The sequence below is a fragment of the Haliaeetus leucocephalus genome, unplaced genomic scaffold (genome assembly GCF_000737465.1).
Source record: "Haliaeetus leucocephalus isolate CR32 unplaced genomic scaffold, Haliaeetus_leucocephalus-4.0 Scaffold185, whole genome shotgun sequence".
Taxonomy (NCBI): Eukaryota; Metazoa; Chordata; class Aves; order Accipitriformes; family Accipitridae; genus Haliaeetus; species Haliaeetus leucocephalus.
The window spans coordinates 956,410-970,589 of record NW_010972621.1 but is presented as its reverse complement, the minus strand read 5'-3'; the positions used below and the strand labels follow the sequence as shown (position 1 = coordinate 970,589).

At 39.4% G+C, this 14,180-nt stretch overlaps 1 protein-coding gene across 1 annotated transcript in view; it reads right to left on the bottom strand.

Moving 5' to 3' along the window:
- Positions 1 to 662: 662 nt before the first annotated feature.
- ST8SIA4 (ST8 alpha-N-acetyl-neuraminide alpha-2,8-sialyltransferase 4) overlaps positions 663 to 14,180 on the bottom strand; it is a 59,465-nt gene continuing 45,947 nt past the window's right edge. The window contains exon 5 of the mRNA XM_010565056.1: positions 663 to 980. Coding sequence (XP_010563358.1) covers positions 698 to 980 — 283 coding nt within the window. The 3' untranslated portion in view covers positions 663 to 697. The remainder of the gene's footprint in view (positions 981 to 14,180) is intronic.

Genomic DNA, 14,180 nt, shown 5'->3' with positions numbered 1-14,180 from the left:
GGATACAACACAACAATTGATAAAATATTTGATGTTTCCCTCCACCCTCCCACCCCTACAAATTTTTTTCCTAAGACGATTCCATATGATATATACTTTTAATTACTTGTAACATCCTCAAAATCCTTTCAGGGCTCCAATACTTAAAAGCAACAAAACCCAACCAACAGCAATAAGAAAAACAGCAACAAAAGCTGAGGTTATAATACAAGATCAGAAACAGTCCTCTGACTGAAGGCATTTACTGATTTGGTTGATCGTACGGACTTCACTTTCTCTACTCAATTCCATCATGATCTTTTCTGCCAAAGCCTGGTTTCTTCGCTCAAGAAAATATTCCATCCACTTGGGATTTCTCCTGTGGGCTGTCAGACCACAGTGGCAAGTCAGCACTATGCAGGCTGTATTTTTCTTCTTTAATTCATGATGAATGTGTCACTGGATCCTGTAAACACTACCGAATATACATTCAAGCCTTGCTCTTAGTGAAAGTGGCACTTACTTGAACCCTTGCAGTCAAGATAGCTTAGTTATATAGCACTTTACAGGTATAATAGCTGGTTATGTACTTCTGATAAAATTCCTTTTTCCGATGGCTTAGTGGGTATTTAAACATATCCTCACTGGGATCCCATTGCCATTCCACAACATCTTTATGATGAAGTGTGTATTTTGTACTTCTTATTGTACTTGTGCTTTATGGCTGTGCACATTTCCCTGTTGTTAATTTAAGTGCTCCTCTGTTATGTAATACATACAATGTTTTAAACTCTAATGGCATCCTATGGGGACTCGCATTAGAAAAGTACCGATACTTCAGATCATCATAATAATGATACTTGACTGGTTTTCCATGTAAATCCTTTGGGAATGGCCAAAATCCGTACAGGTGAATTTCATCACAAAATCTGGTGGCAAGAGTATACATGAGAAGACCAGTGCTGGGTCGTTTAATGTGGACCTTGTTTGTCAGCCAATAGCTGCAAAGAAAGAAAAAGTACATTAAGAAACTCTCATACAACTTCACGTGAATAAATCCTGTAAACTTGTTTTATCTATTATGCATTCATTTTACACTATAAAAAGGCAAAAGTTTCCTTCTTCTCTCTAAACTGAGATCATAAATGATGACACTGTTTTGGCACACCTTTATTCCACTTAGAAGAGAAGTGAGATCTTATTTAACACAGTGCTACAGAAAAGCTGGCCAACTAAGGTTCTTAGTTCAGGCTTTAACCCTAACAAGAAGTCGCGAAGCCTGCAGATGCTAAAAAACTGCAGTTAACCTCCTCAACCAGACCAGGGAACAGTCTCTTGGTACAAACTTAGACCTCTTGCAGTATCCAATTCACCTCATCAAGTCAGCCCTACACTGAATGTTTGATTGGCCTAGTGATTACTTCACAGATTGCTTGTCTAAATAGAAAGTAAATGGAAATAATGAACATAACATGTTAAGAATGTAACTTTCAGAAGTAAACAGAAGTGAAACTTCAATTACTTTGCTTGTGATTAAGTAAGTAAAGCTTCCTGGTTGCTAACAGCAGTCTCCAGAAAACCAAAATCTTACACTAATAATTTCAAAAAGGTTTTGTTTTGTACTCAACAGCTCACAGATCCAACTGAAGGTATGGGACAGTTTTCCTGAGCCAGTAACAACATGTCTGGTTGCGGGTTTAGAAGCTGCAGAGAGTTTTCAAAGAGGCAAATGGTGGGTAGGTGCAGAAGGAACATGGGAACTGAACTGGATTCCAGCATGTGGCTCACATTGGTACCTTCAAAATCTGCCACCAACATTGTTTTACATCCCCAATCTTTAAAAATAAAACTTCATTACAATAGTGCCAGCCTATTACTGGTAAAATGCTTCTCCCAAGCCCAATTCAATGTAAAATTTGTTAGTGCTTGATAGGAATAAAAAAGGGAATTTAGAAACTCAAACCTGGTCATTCTGTTGGTTCAGATAAACAGACACAGTTGTACTGGTCAAACTGTGGGAATGAGTGGCTGCAAGTAAGGGAGGCAAGCAAGTTGTTACATAGTGTTATCACACAAACATCAATCATTGCATTGTGTTGCTATATTCTTTGTTAGTTGTTGGCTGTGAATTGTTTCTACCATAGCCTAGACAGGGGGTCAAGGGAGATAAACCTCATCAGACCAGAGTTAGCCTTGTGTTAAACAGGGTTACAAAAAGGTTGGAACTCTTGAGTATACGACCAGATTGCTTTAAAGGCATTTAGCGGTGTAGCAGGAGGAACATCCCACTGACCACTATGAGACAGGATAGCAAAAATATGTCTTTAATCAAAGCGTAAAGTGTCTTAGAAGCATCAGATGCTGTGCAACATTAAAAATAATAATCACATTGAAACTAGCCTTTTCAGTTTCACCCTTTGCCAAAACCATAGGGCCTAAAGGCTGATGTCTTTGAATAACAGATACATATGCATGTGAAAGATAATGGGGTTTTGCATGGTACTCAGTTTCTTTTTTGAAAGCTGAAAGACTCTGCAAGCAGAAAGCAGTTCTAAGCTGAGTGATTGCTTCTCCAAAGCCAACAGAGGGAATTAGTCAGAATTTTGCTTGGCTGTCAAAAACAGAATGGTAAAAAGCATATTTAAGAAGCAAGCACAATGGGGAATCATTACATGTACAAATGTCAAATGTATTGCATATAATTTTTTCATTGTTTTCATAAACCTGAGTTTTCAGACAGAAGTTTCTGAGATAAGATGCTAAGTAGTTTGCTTCCTACTCTGAGAAACTGCAACATTTTAAAACAAGACAAGCCAAAGGAGAGACTCCAATTCTTGCTTATTTTTTTTAAAATGTTTGCTTACAGAAAAGTTACTGAAGAAACAAATGTGACCACTTTTGGCACTTCGTATCACAGATACAGCAAAACAGATTAAAAGTGAAAACCAATTATTTAATTTTTGTAGAAACTGGTATTTGTCTCTTCAAAAGTTGGTAGTCGCTCTGATCACGTGCAGTCAGCCACCTACATGAGCATCTCTAGCCAAACAGCAATCAAGCCTGATGCACCTGCTACTACAGGGCACAACTGCTATCGTCTCACCTAAATTTCACCCCTCCAGGAATACGATGATCATGGCAGACAATGAAATAAACAGTAAACAGGTGGATCTAAATATTTGAAAAGGACATCTTCTTATTTAAGAGTTTCTGTACAGGAGTATGTAATGAAGGAGTAAGATGTAATGAAGAGCCTCTCACAATTTTAGTATATAAAAGCGAATCTTTTCTTCTGCTTGTCATATTCAGGTATCATACAAAAGGGAAGTTTAACTGTTTGGTTTCTCTTAAAAATGAAAAAGATATCCAAACTTTGTACTCAAAATATGGTACTTGCTGTACTTACTATCAAAATTTTGCAACTTGGGAACAATTCTACTTCAGATGAAAAAACCACAAGTAATGCAATGAATGAAACAGTTAGAGGCACTCAGTGCTCCAGGCTGAAGCTTCCTGCAGATCATTTGATCTCTGCAAATCTCTGTCTCCCAGCCTCTGCTTGAATGATAAAAATGGTTGTGTGGTATAAGTAGTCTTTGAAATTTTGGTCCTGAAATATATGTCACCTTCTTAGTCACTCAGGTAGCTACTCTAATATGAAAGTAGGTTAAGGCTGATTTTTAGAGATTGATTGATGTTGTAAATGCTTTAACCAATGACCATTTTTGCACCTGCTTTCAGTTTCTTGAGTTTTGTTATAACTTTATTTTTAAGTCTAAAGATACCCTTCTTACCTATTTATCTGGGATATACTCATTTTCTGTATAACTAAGATTACAATGTGAGGGAAGCAATTTACTACAGATCCAAAAAAGAATCTCTTGTTTCTCATAACTAATCTCTAGATCTTCACCCATGACCAATTCCTGATCTTCAGGCTGGATAGAGACGTAAGTTTAATCGACAAAGAAATAGGTGCATCTTGCCATGTTAGAAAATGGAGTCTGCTATTTAAGCATCACTATTAAGCCCGTAAGTGGAAGGCTGCAGTCATACAGTGCACCACTATAGTGCTCCAGTTATTTGTTGTCTTGATAGCTGTGCTACAACAACTTGTTTGTGGGTCCAAGCTGTAAAGCAGACTTCTGAATTTATTGAAATGTGCCAATGTGTAAACACACTTCATTTCTATAACACTGATGACCTGAAATTGAGTAGCTTGAATTCGGACTGAAGTCTCACTTCAAATTACTTTTAATTACACTCTCTCAAAAAATACTGTAGAACAGGACAAGACACAGAGAAAAGCAACATAGGCTATCAGAAGAATAAAGTAACTTCTGTATGAGAGTAAACAGGGTAGCTTGAAAAAGAGACAACTAAGCGGGGATATGGCAGAAAACTCCAAAGTCATGTAGTGTGTAAAGAAGGCAAATGAGGATTTAATTACTACTCTAACACAAGTGCTGTAACATAAAAACTATGGACCTGATGGAGTGATTCAGTGGTAGGTCTAAAATAAACAGATGAAAGTACTTTTTTATACAACACATCATTGAACAATGGAATTTATTGCAACAGGATGTTTTGGATTACAATGGCCAACTGACTAAAAAGATACAAACTGTTAAAAGTTCACAAACACAGCAGTGCAGATGAAGTTCCTTCTCAAGGGTTTGCTAAGCCACTGGCCATGGGAGCACGATCACAGGGTAAACACTTGACATTTCCTCTGCTTCTAACTTTGCTTCTAAGCTTCTGTGTTGGCATGTGGCACAGGTAAGACCACAGGCTAGAGAGGGACCTACTTAAACAGCCATTTTTATACTCTTGGACCCAGTGTCTGCTTTCTCTAGAAGGTGTAAGCTAAAATAACTTCCTCAAACTCAGAAAGAATAAAGCCTTTGCTTGTGCTTTCATGTCTTTAGTGGCATGAATCACATCAACGATATGAACAACCCTTCAACTGACCCTCTCAATTTATGTAACTGTATTAATTAAAAATGCATTATTCATCCTTTTCTTACTGAGCTATGCCTTGGGCAGGAGGCTGCACAAGGACTCTAGAGTGTGAAAGAATTAAAGTGTGAACAATAACACTGAGAGTGTGACACGCAGCACAGAAACACTGCTGAGTGTTTGCATAAGATCTACTTTACAGTTTTCAATGTACAGTATTTTGAACTAGCATACACAAAAAATATTTCATTAAAAGGAATAATGCACTTTATGTAAAGAGCTGAAACACTTCCCAAAATTGTCATTTGCTTTTTAGCAAACTTAATTCACTGCTTTAATGTTAAGGTTTTTTTTTTGTTTGGGTTTTTATTCCTTTACCCCTTCATCTTATATTGTCAAGTAAATTCAAATTCTTGCTTATAAAGCAGATTTCAAGGACCACTTGAGAGACTGGACTCTGCCTGGCAATCTTCATTAGAAAGAGAAAAAAAAACCAGTGATAACAATGGTGAATGCAGTTGTGTTACATACCTTGCATTGCCACAGCTAAATGAGAGGATGGCCAGCAGACTGTCATTCAGCGTCGCTGCCATTCAGCGTCACTGCCATTGCAGAGATTTTTAACCTCTGTAAGTGGTTAAAACCACATAGTCTTTACTAGCTATGGCAAAATAATTAAGAATATATTAAAGCCACTTTTACCTATCTTAAAATAAAGACTCTGTTGTAGGAGACTATTCTGCTTTGCACCATTGCTCTAGCATGATCTGCTCCCAAAGCTGCTTTAATCAACTTTTGGAAAATCACCTCAATAGGAAAAGGATCTGCTAAGGATAAAGTAGTATCAAAATACAGCATAACATTGCCCTTCTGTTGCCAGTGAATTAAGAAATGCCTGCTAAAGTTAAGAACAGTTAAGCCTATGAACTCTTTTCTCATACATAAAAAGATTTTGGTGTAACAACTGGAATCCTCCACAGCCATAAGCCACATGCCCTATATAATATGTGGAAGGATGGGGTAGTAAGGCCTATATACGAAGGAGAAAACCTTCAGGACTAATTAACAGGATACGTTTAAGACTGGGAACATGTCTCAACTTCTGTCTGACTTCTGCAGTATTTCCAAGCTATCAGAATACTTTTATTTGAACCCACACTAGCTCCTTCAGATTTCATCTAAAAAAAGAAATTATTGACCTAGGTTTAGAAAGGAATCACAGAATAAATAAGCCTCCTTAACCATCTGATAAAACCATCACCCAAAGGAAAAGACCCATGCTTAAACCCTTGATGAACCAATGACAAAGGTTTTTTAAGTTAAACCATCATTAGTTTCAAAATATAAAATGCCCATGCTGCAGAATCCTTGATTCTTTCTTCACAAACAAGGACTTTCAAAACTGCCCACATATTTTTTGATTTTAAAGTAGAAGCATTCCAGCAGGAAAGACAGGCAATGTCCCTTTCCCCAGAAAAGCCCCCAGCAGACACAGGGCAGAGCATGACTGCAGAAAATGTGGGTCTCAAACTGGTCACATGGGGGAGGGAGGAAGCAACTTTAAGCCTTTTCAGGTGCTGTGTACCCTGTGCTGCACTACAAAAAGAGAATGAGAGCCATCATCTCCCATCTGTTTAAGTAACTTCTAGAAGAGAATAGCAGTACATCTCTGTGAAAACTGATTTTTAACAGGCACAGGGCCTCCGTAGAGCATACCTACAAGACCAAGCTCTTCTTAAGGCTGTGAGAAGGTCATGCTGTCCACACATCTGCAAAGCTTGGCAATGAGGTACCTTGGCATCCCACTCACTGCTATCATGACCAAGGCATTCCAGAACAAAAGTTAAACTGTATGACCAAAATTCTAAATTTTAGAAAAATCCAAGCTGCTTCCTTAAACACTTATTATCCCTGTACACAAAAATGCTTGTACATAATGTATTTCCACTGACGCCAGATCATTATTTTTACTTAGCCATGAAACTTCAGTTAATGCTCTTTTATTTTCACACGTAGGAGGTACACTATATCTGTGAAACTAGTTAATGCCTATGTATCCAGATGCATATAAAGTCATTCAAAACCTACTAGAGTAAGTAGAGCAGTGACTTTTTGTCAAAAAGGAGAAACTTCCTGAAAGATGCTCTCAAATTTCAAAGACATGTCAGTGTTTCTATTAGAGACACCTTTCTTGTTTAAGAAGTTGAGTCTTGCTTGATTTGTTCCAGCAGCAGATAGTAAACCCCCCACAGAAGAGACTTCAAGCAATAGCAGTTGCAAACCTTACAGAACAAAAAAGAAATTAAAATGAACCACATTTAAGCAATAAACAATACACATTTACTGCTATTCAAGACAACACGCTCCAATTAATTCTGCAATTAACCCACAGAAACAGTTGGAATACTTATCTATGTATATTTTTGAAAAGCAATTGAAATTATCTTGAAAAAGACTGTGTGTGGGAAATATAACAATGATTTAACAGCTAGTTCACTTTAGATTTCACTGATGAGAATAGTTGCCATCAGTGTAAACAATAATAGTGTACTAACCTTTTCCAGAAGGTCCATAAAGAACCAGACTGTAAAGTAGTATCCTACATTAAATTTCAATCTTTAGGCTATGTAAAAGCAACAGGAGTGCAGAGATAATAGCCCAGGCCTGTATATCTTTTCTTTTGCAATAGTAAGTTACACATAGGACTAAGAAGAAATGTCTCAAAGTGCTTTTGTGAAAAGAGAATTGATGCAGCTTCCAAAATGCTAAACATGTCAAAGTAAGCAAGTGATGTCTTTTTCCGAAAGACAGCCAAGGCATGATTGAAAATTATCTGCTTTCATTCCATGCGCAATATACTAATGATCAAACTGGCAACATAACTTATCTGGCAATTCATAGAGATACTATCATTAACATTATTTTGACACGAGCTGAGTTACAGGTACTCTGAGAGCAAAACCTAAATTGTTTACTGCACTTCTAGATCTATTTTGCATGCACATCAATAGCCCTTTTGAAAATACATACTGATTTCTTTTAAGGGACAGCAGAAGTGAAAGTCAACCCCTGTAAACTTTCATACAAGTAACTCTCAAGTGCCTAAATTGACTTACACACTGATATAATTGTGTTCAAAAATGACTTGTTTAAAAATAAGGGACATGGGATTGCCAATGAGATTACATGAGAGGAAACTGATTCACTTTGAATTTGAGTGTTACTTACATGCTACTGGCCTGTCAAATATTTTGAACTGACTTCAGTCTGAAAATGCTATGGCAATTAGCTTGCTAGAAGAGATTTCTTGATAAAATAGCTTAAACTCTTATGTGAATATTCCTTGGTATACAGAGAATGTCTCTCAAGTCAGATACTAACAGATGGATAAATACTTCAGTGTTAAACATTAAAAAAAAGCTAAGTGAGTTTAAACACTTGCAAAAGTAAAATTACAGAACATTGTCCTGTACCAAAAATTTTAATAACATTTTTTAGTCAACAGTTTCTGCCAAATCACATTGTCTCAGTATGCCTCATAGCAGAATCTCTCCTCAAAACTGATCATTAACTATGGAAGCATAGAGCTAGGCTTGCTTTCTTTTTTTCGGGTTGGGGGAACTGTTCTGTCTTTACCACTCATTATGTTTACTTCTACAACATAATCAATATTACAATGCAAGGTAGAAAATAGTTTTTTAGAATTATATCTGCCTTGCAATGCTCCACAGTTAAACCACCACTCAAAAGCAGAGTGGGCTGGGCAAAAGCGTACTTAAAACGTTCCCAGAGAAAGTTACCTGGATTTTTGCTCCCCCTGGAGTCAGTGACTACATTAGCAAGCAGTGGGGACCATTAGGACTTGCTCTATAGGGTACGACAGATGGTCCTGAGTACAGTACGTCCACACCATAACCGTTACAGTTTTTTTTTCATCACAGACTGAGTTGGGGTGTACTTGGTGAGCCACAGGAATGCCCCGGTTTATTTTAATCTGAATATCATGTGCTTGAAGACCCTTCCATGACAGAAAGAACAGTAAAAGAGAATGATCAGGACATTTACTTAAAAAATGCCTTCTGATACACACTGAAAACACTAATGTACAGACACCCAATGACAACTACTGACTTTATAGGTAAGATACAGTCTCCAAGATGTTTCCTGAAGACTGCAATTAGCATGTTTGACCAATTCTTTGAGGTCTCTCACTAAAACTGGCCTACTGTACTTGAAAAAGCAATAGTTGGTTTTTTTTAATACTGAAAGTGATGCCCCTTGATTCTCATCAGAGACCATGTATCTGTCAAGAATGGAGCTCATGAGAAAAGGTGCCAACTCTTGCTTGGTAGCATAGGCTAGGTTTAGCACTCATCAGGAAAGAACGACTGCAAATGTGATGTTAGCACAATAGCTAGACCTGAATGAAAAAGGAGTAATAATGTGCATGTGTGTGCTTGTATGTGAGACAGTGAAATAGCAGTTTTGATGCATAATATCCTCTAAGAAACAGCTACATATTTTTCAGGACAATGAAGACCAAAATCAAAGCAATGGGACAAGGACATTTTAAATGTATTGTGATAAAGATTATCTTAACAGGAGAATCAGGTTGGAAATAAAGATTACTAGAGAAGCTTGAAGAAAGAAACTGTTTATAACACAATGCTATTATTAACAGACTGGGCTTGATCTACTCCAAACTAATTACTGGTAGGAGGATCATCATGTCCACGTTTCCTCTATTCACTTCACAATAACCATCTTCTCACAGCCTTACTGGGTAGGCTGGAATACATGCACATCCTCTAATGTTGACATACTATTTTTAAGACCTACTTAACACATTCTTTTGTGCATCTGAGAACCTGTATTAGAATTCCTCAGGTCCTAAGCTTTGGTCCATTTAACATTCCCTTAAGACCCTCCAGAAGCCAAGGTCACTTTTGCTACTTATTTTTGTAGAAAGGCTTTATTTCCTGCTTATTATTGGTCTTCTAGATCATTTATTCACTGTCATCTACAATTAGCCACAAAATATTTTTTCAGCAGTGAGGGAAGATGCATCTTCTCTTACTGTATTTTCATGCTTTTCTCAAAATGTAAGTCACATTCATGACAACTTTTAAAATAAGGTTGCTGAGCAAAGCTTTTGCTGACATCTATGGGACACCTTAGTCTTCAGGCTGTGCTTAACTGCTCAGCATTCTCACAGAAAAACCTGAATGGGGCTTTTCACAGCCCCTTTTCACCTCCTCCTCTCACAAAGTATTCAAGCTTCTGTGAAGTCCCTTCAACCACTTCTCTTTTCACTGTGACTTGTAAGCCACAGAAATGACTCAGTGTCTCAGGCTGCACCATCAGAGCTCTGCCTGCACCTGTTTTACTTCTGTTACTTCCGTAACAAGTCATGATCTCTTTACCTGCCTACCACCAGTCACTATTCCCTACTGCTCCAAGCATGCTGAGTTTGGCTAGACTGTTGTCTTCCTCCAACTCTCAAAACACCTTGGAAACACTGATCTGGTGCTTGGGTAGTTAGAAATATTCTTTCTCATACATCACACTACAAGAAAGAAAGGGACAGTAGAGGCTACTTACTTATGTAGCTACTGAAAATCACAAAGAATATCCATAAATTTATTTTTTAAACTCTTTTAAGCCCTCAGAAATCCATTTACACCAAAAAAGGCACGGAACCTCTGACAGTAAATGTGGTTAGTTTTCTGTTGCATAGCAACTTAAACACTTATCCTTGCTTCAGAGTCATGGAAGTCATCAGCTGACACTCATTCTAGCACAGTACCTGCTGCTGCTGAAAAGTGTTGCTCCATCAACTCATGCACAAAACCATTTTTAGAGGTGAAACATATCTTAATTTAAAAGAAGTCAGTTATAAATAATTTATTCAGATATCACAGGTGCCATAGATGTGCACACAGGTACATAGCAAAGGTGGAGTAAAATAGACCTAGAGTACATTTTACAGACTAAGAAAGCTAATAGGTAAACTTCTGGTGAAAAGGTTTTCCTTTCCGGCAAATCAGCTCCTTCCTGAGGTCTGGTGAAGAGAGATATATCTCTCAGTGAGGTGCTCCATGTCTACCTTATTTCTCTGTGACATACTTAGATAATAACATATTCCTGCAATACAGATAATGGGGCAAAATACAGAATCCTATGAATTACAGAATCCCAGAATCGTTTGCGTTAGGAGGGACCTTTAAAGATCATCTAGTCTAACTCCCCCTGCCAGGGGCAGGGACATCTTCAACTAGATCAGGTTGCTCAAAGCCCTGTCCAGCCTGGCTTTGAACGCTTCCAAGGATGGGGCATCTACCACCTCTCTGTCTCACCACCCTCATCATAAAACATTTCTTCTGTCTAATATAAACCTACCTTCTTTCAGTTCAAAACCATTGCCCCTTGTCCTCTCACTATAAGTCTTGGCAAAAAGTCTCTCTGTCTTTCTTACAACCCCCCTTTACATATTGAAAGGCTGCAATAAGTTCTCCCCAGAGCCTTCTCTCCTCCAGGCTGAACAACCCCAACTCTCTCAGCCTGTGTTCATATGGGAGGTGGTCCAGGCCTCTGACCATTTTCGTGGCCCTCCTCTGGACCTGCTCCAACAGTCTTTGTTGTACTGGGGACTCCAGAGCTGGATGCAGTACTGCAGGTGGGGGTCTCACGAGAGTGGAGTAGAGGGGGAGAATCACCTCCCTTGACATGATGGCCATGCTTCTTTTTATGCAGCCCAGGATACAGTTGGCTTTCTGGGCTGCAAGTGCACATTACCAGCTCATATACAAAGATATGAAGATATGTTCGTGTTTCCCTCAGGTTAACATATTCTGACCTGCTCAAAAAAACTATATTGTTTTTCAATTTGTGGCCATCAGATAGAACCCACCAGTGATAAATAATAAAACTGCATCAATTTCTTTTTGTGTTACTCCCCCTCCTTACATTATAAATTAATGAACTACATTCACACTTAAAAGATAAAAGTCAATGTGTCAGTCTGTAAGTTCAAATCAATCTATTTTTGATTAACATAGCCAGAATCTGCATCAGGTAAATTATTTTTTATTATACACTGGTTTAAAGCTGCTGGCATTAATGGGCTTTTTTTTTCCTTTCATTTCCAACAGTTAAGAAGACTATTTTTCATATATTTTACCCTTACCCCATGGAACTGTTTAAACACATGGAAATATTAAGGGCTAGGATAAAACCTTAAAAAATCATGGAGAACACTTGAACAGAGTGACCCTTAGGTGTGTCCTGGTTTCAGCTGGGATAGAGTTAATTGTCTTCCTAGCAGCTGGTACAGTGCTATGTTTTGAGTTCAGTATGAGAAGAAGGTTGATAACACTGATGTTTTCAGTTGTTGCTAAGTAGTGTTTAGTCTAAAGGATTTTTCAGCTTCTCAAGCCCAGCCAGTGAGAAGGCTGGAGGGGCACAAGAAGATGGCACAGGACACAGCCAGGGCACCTGACCCAAACTGGCCAACAGTGTATTCCATACCATGGGATGTCCCATCTAGTATAGGAACTGGGAAGTGGGGGCAGGGAATTGCCGCTCAGGGACTAGCTGGGTGTGGGTCGGTGGGTGGTGAGCAATTGCACTGTGCATAATTTGTACATTCCAATCCTTTTATTACTGCTGTTGTCATTTTATTAGTGTTATCATTGTCATTGTTAGTTTCTTCTTTTCTGTTCTATTGAACCATTCTTATCTCAACCCACGAGTTTTACTTTTTTTTTTCCCGATTTTCTCCCCCATCCCACTGGGTGGGTGGGGGGGGTGAGCGAGTGGCTGTGTGGTGCTTAGTTACTGGCAGGGGTTAAACCACGCCAGGTCTAAAAATAGTGATCAAAAAGCATGTATGTGAATTTATGAGGATGTGAAGTGGAAGATGGGAGATGCGTTTAGATGGTTCATAAACAGTCAAATCTAAGCTAATACGAAACAAATGTCTGTAGCAAGGTACAGTAGCAATGATGAGAAAACAGCACAAAAGAAAAAGCATTTGATTAACTAGGAAAAAACATAGAACTGACAAGTTGAATACCAAACTCAAGCAACTATTTGTCGTAATTTGATAGGCTTCCTTTTTCCTTTGTTTGATTCCTTCTGCATGAATTCAGAGAAGAGAAACTATTTTGCTATGTCTATAGCTACAAAGCACAGCTACAAACTGGCTGATGGATGTTCCTATTCAAAATCTTTCCATGACTTGTCAATGTACTAATTTAGCAAGCTTCTTCATCTTGAGTGCACTCACATGGCATGTGCAGGACAACCAGTGGATCAGGCCCAGCCAGCATGAAAGGCAGGTCCTGCTTGATCAACCTGATCTCCTTCTATGACCAGGTGACCCACCTAGTGGATGAGGGAAAGGCTGTGGATGTTGTCTACCTGGACTTCAGCAAGGCCTCTGACACTGTCTCTCATGGCATACTCCTTGAGAAGCTGGCGGCTCATGGCTTGGACAAGTGTACTTTTCGCTGGGTGAAAAACTGGCTGGCTGGATGAGCCCAGAGGGTTGTGGTGAATGGGGTGAAATCCTGTTGGAGGCGGGTCATAAGTGGCGTTTCCCAGGGCTCGGTGTTGGGCCCCGTTCTGTTTAATATCTTTATCAATGATCTGGATGAGGGGATCGAGTGCACCCTCAGCAAGTTTGTAGACGACACCAAGTTGGGAGTCAGGGTCGATCTGCTTGAGGGTAGGGAGGCTCTACAAAGAGATCTGGACAGGCTGGATCAATGGGCTGAGGCCAACTGTATGAAGTTCAACAAGGCCAAGTGCCGGGTCCTGCACTTGGGTCACAGCAACCCCATGCAGCGCTGCAGGCTTGGGGCAGAGTGGCTGGAAAGCTGCCCAGCAGAGAAAGACCTGGGTGTGCTGGTTGACAGCTGGCTGAGTATGAGCCAGCAGTGTGCCCAGGTGGCCAAGAAGGCCAACGGCATCCTGGCCTGTATCAGAAATAGCGTGGCCAGCAGGAGCAGGGAGGTGATTGTTCCCCTGTACTGGGCACTGGTGAGGCCGCACCTCGAGTCCTGTGTTCAGTTTTGGGCCCCTCACTACGGGAAAGACATGGAGATGCTGGAGCGTGTCCAGAGAAGGGCAACCAAGTTGGTGAGGGGCCTGGAGCACAAGTCTTATGAGGAGCAGCTGAGGAAACTGGGGTTGTATAGTCTGGAGAAAAGGAGGCTGAGGGGAGACCTTATCGCTCTTTA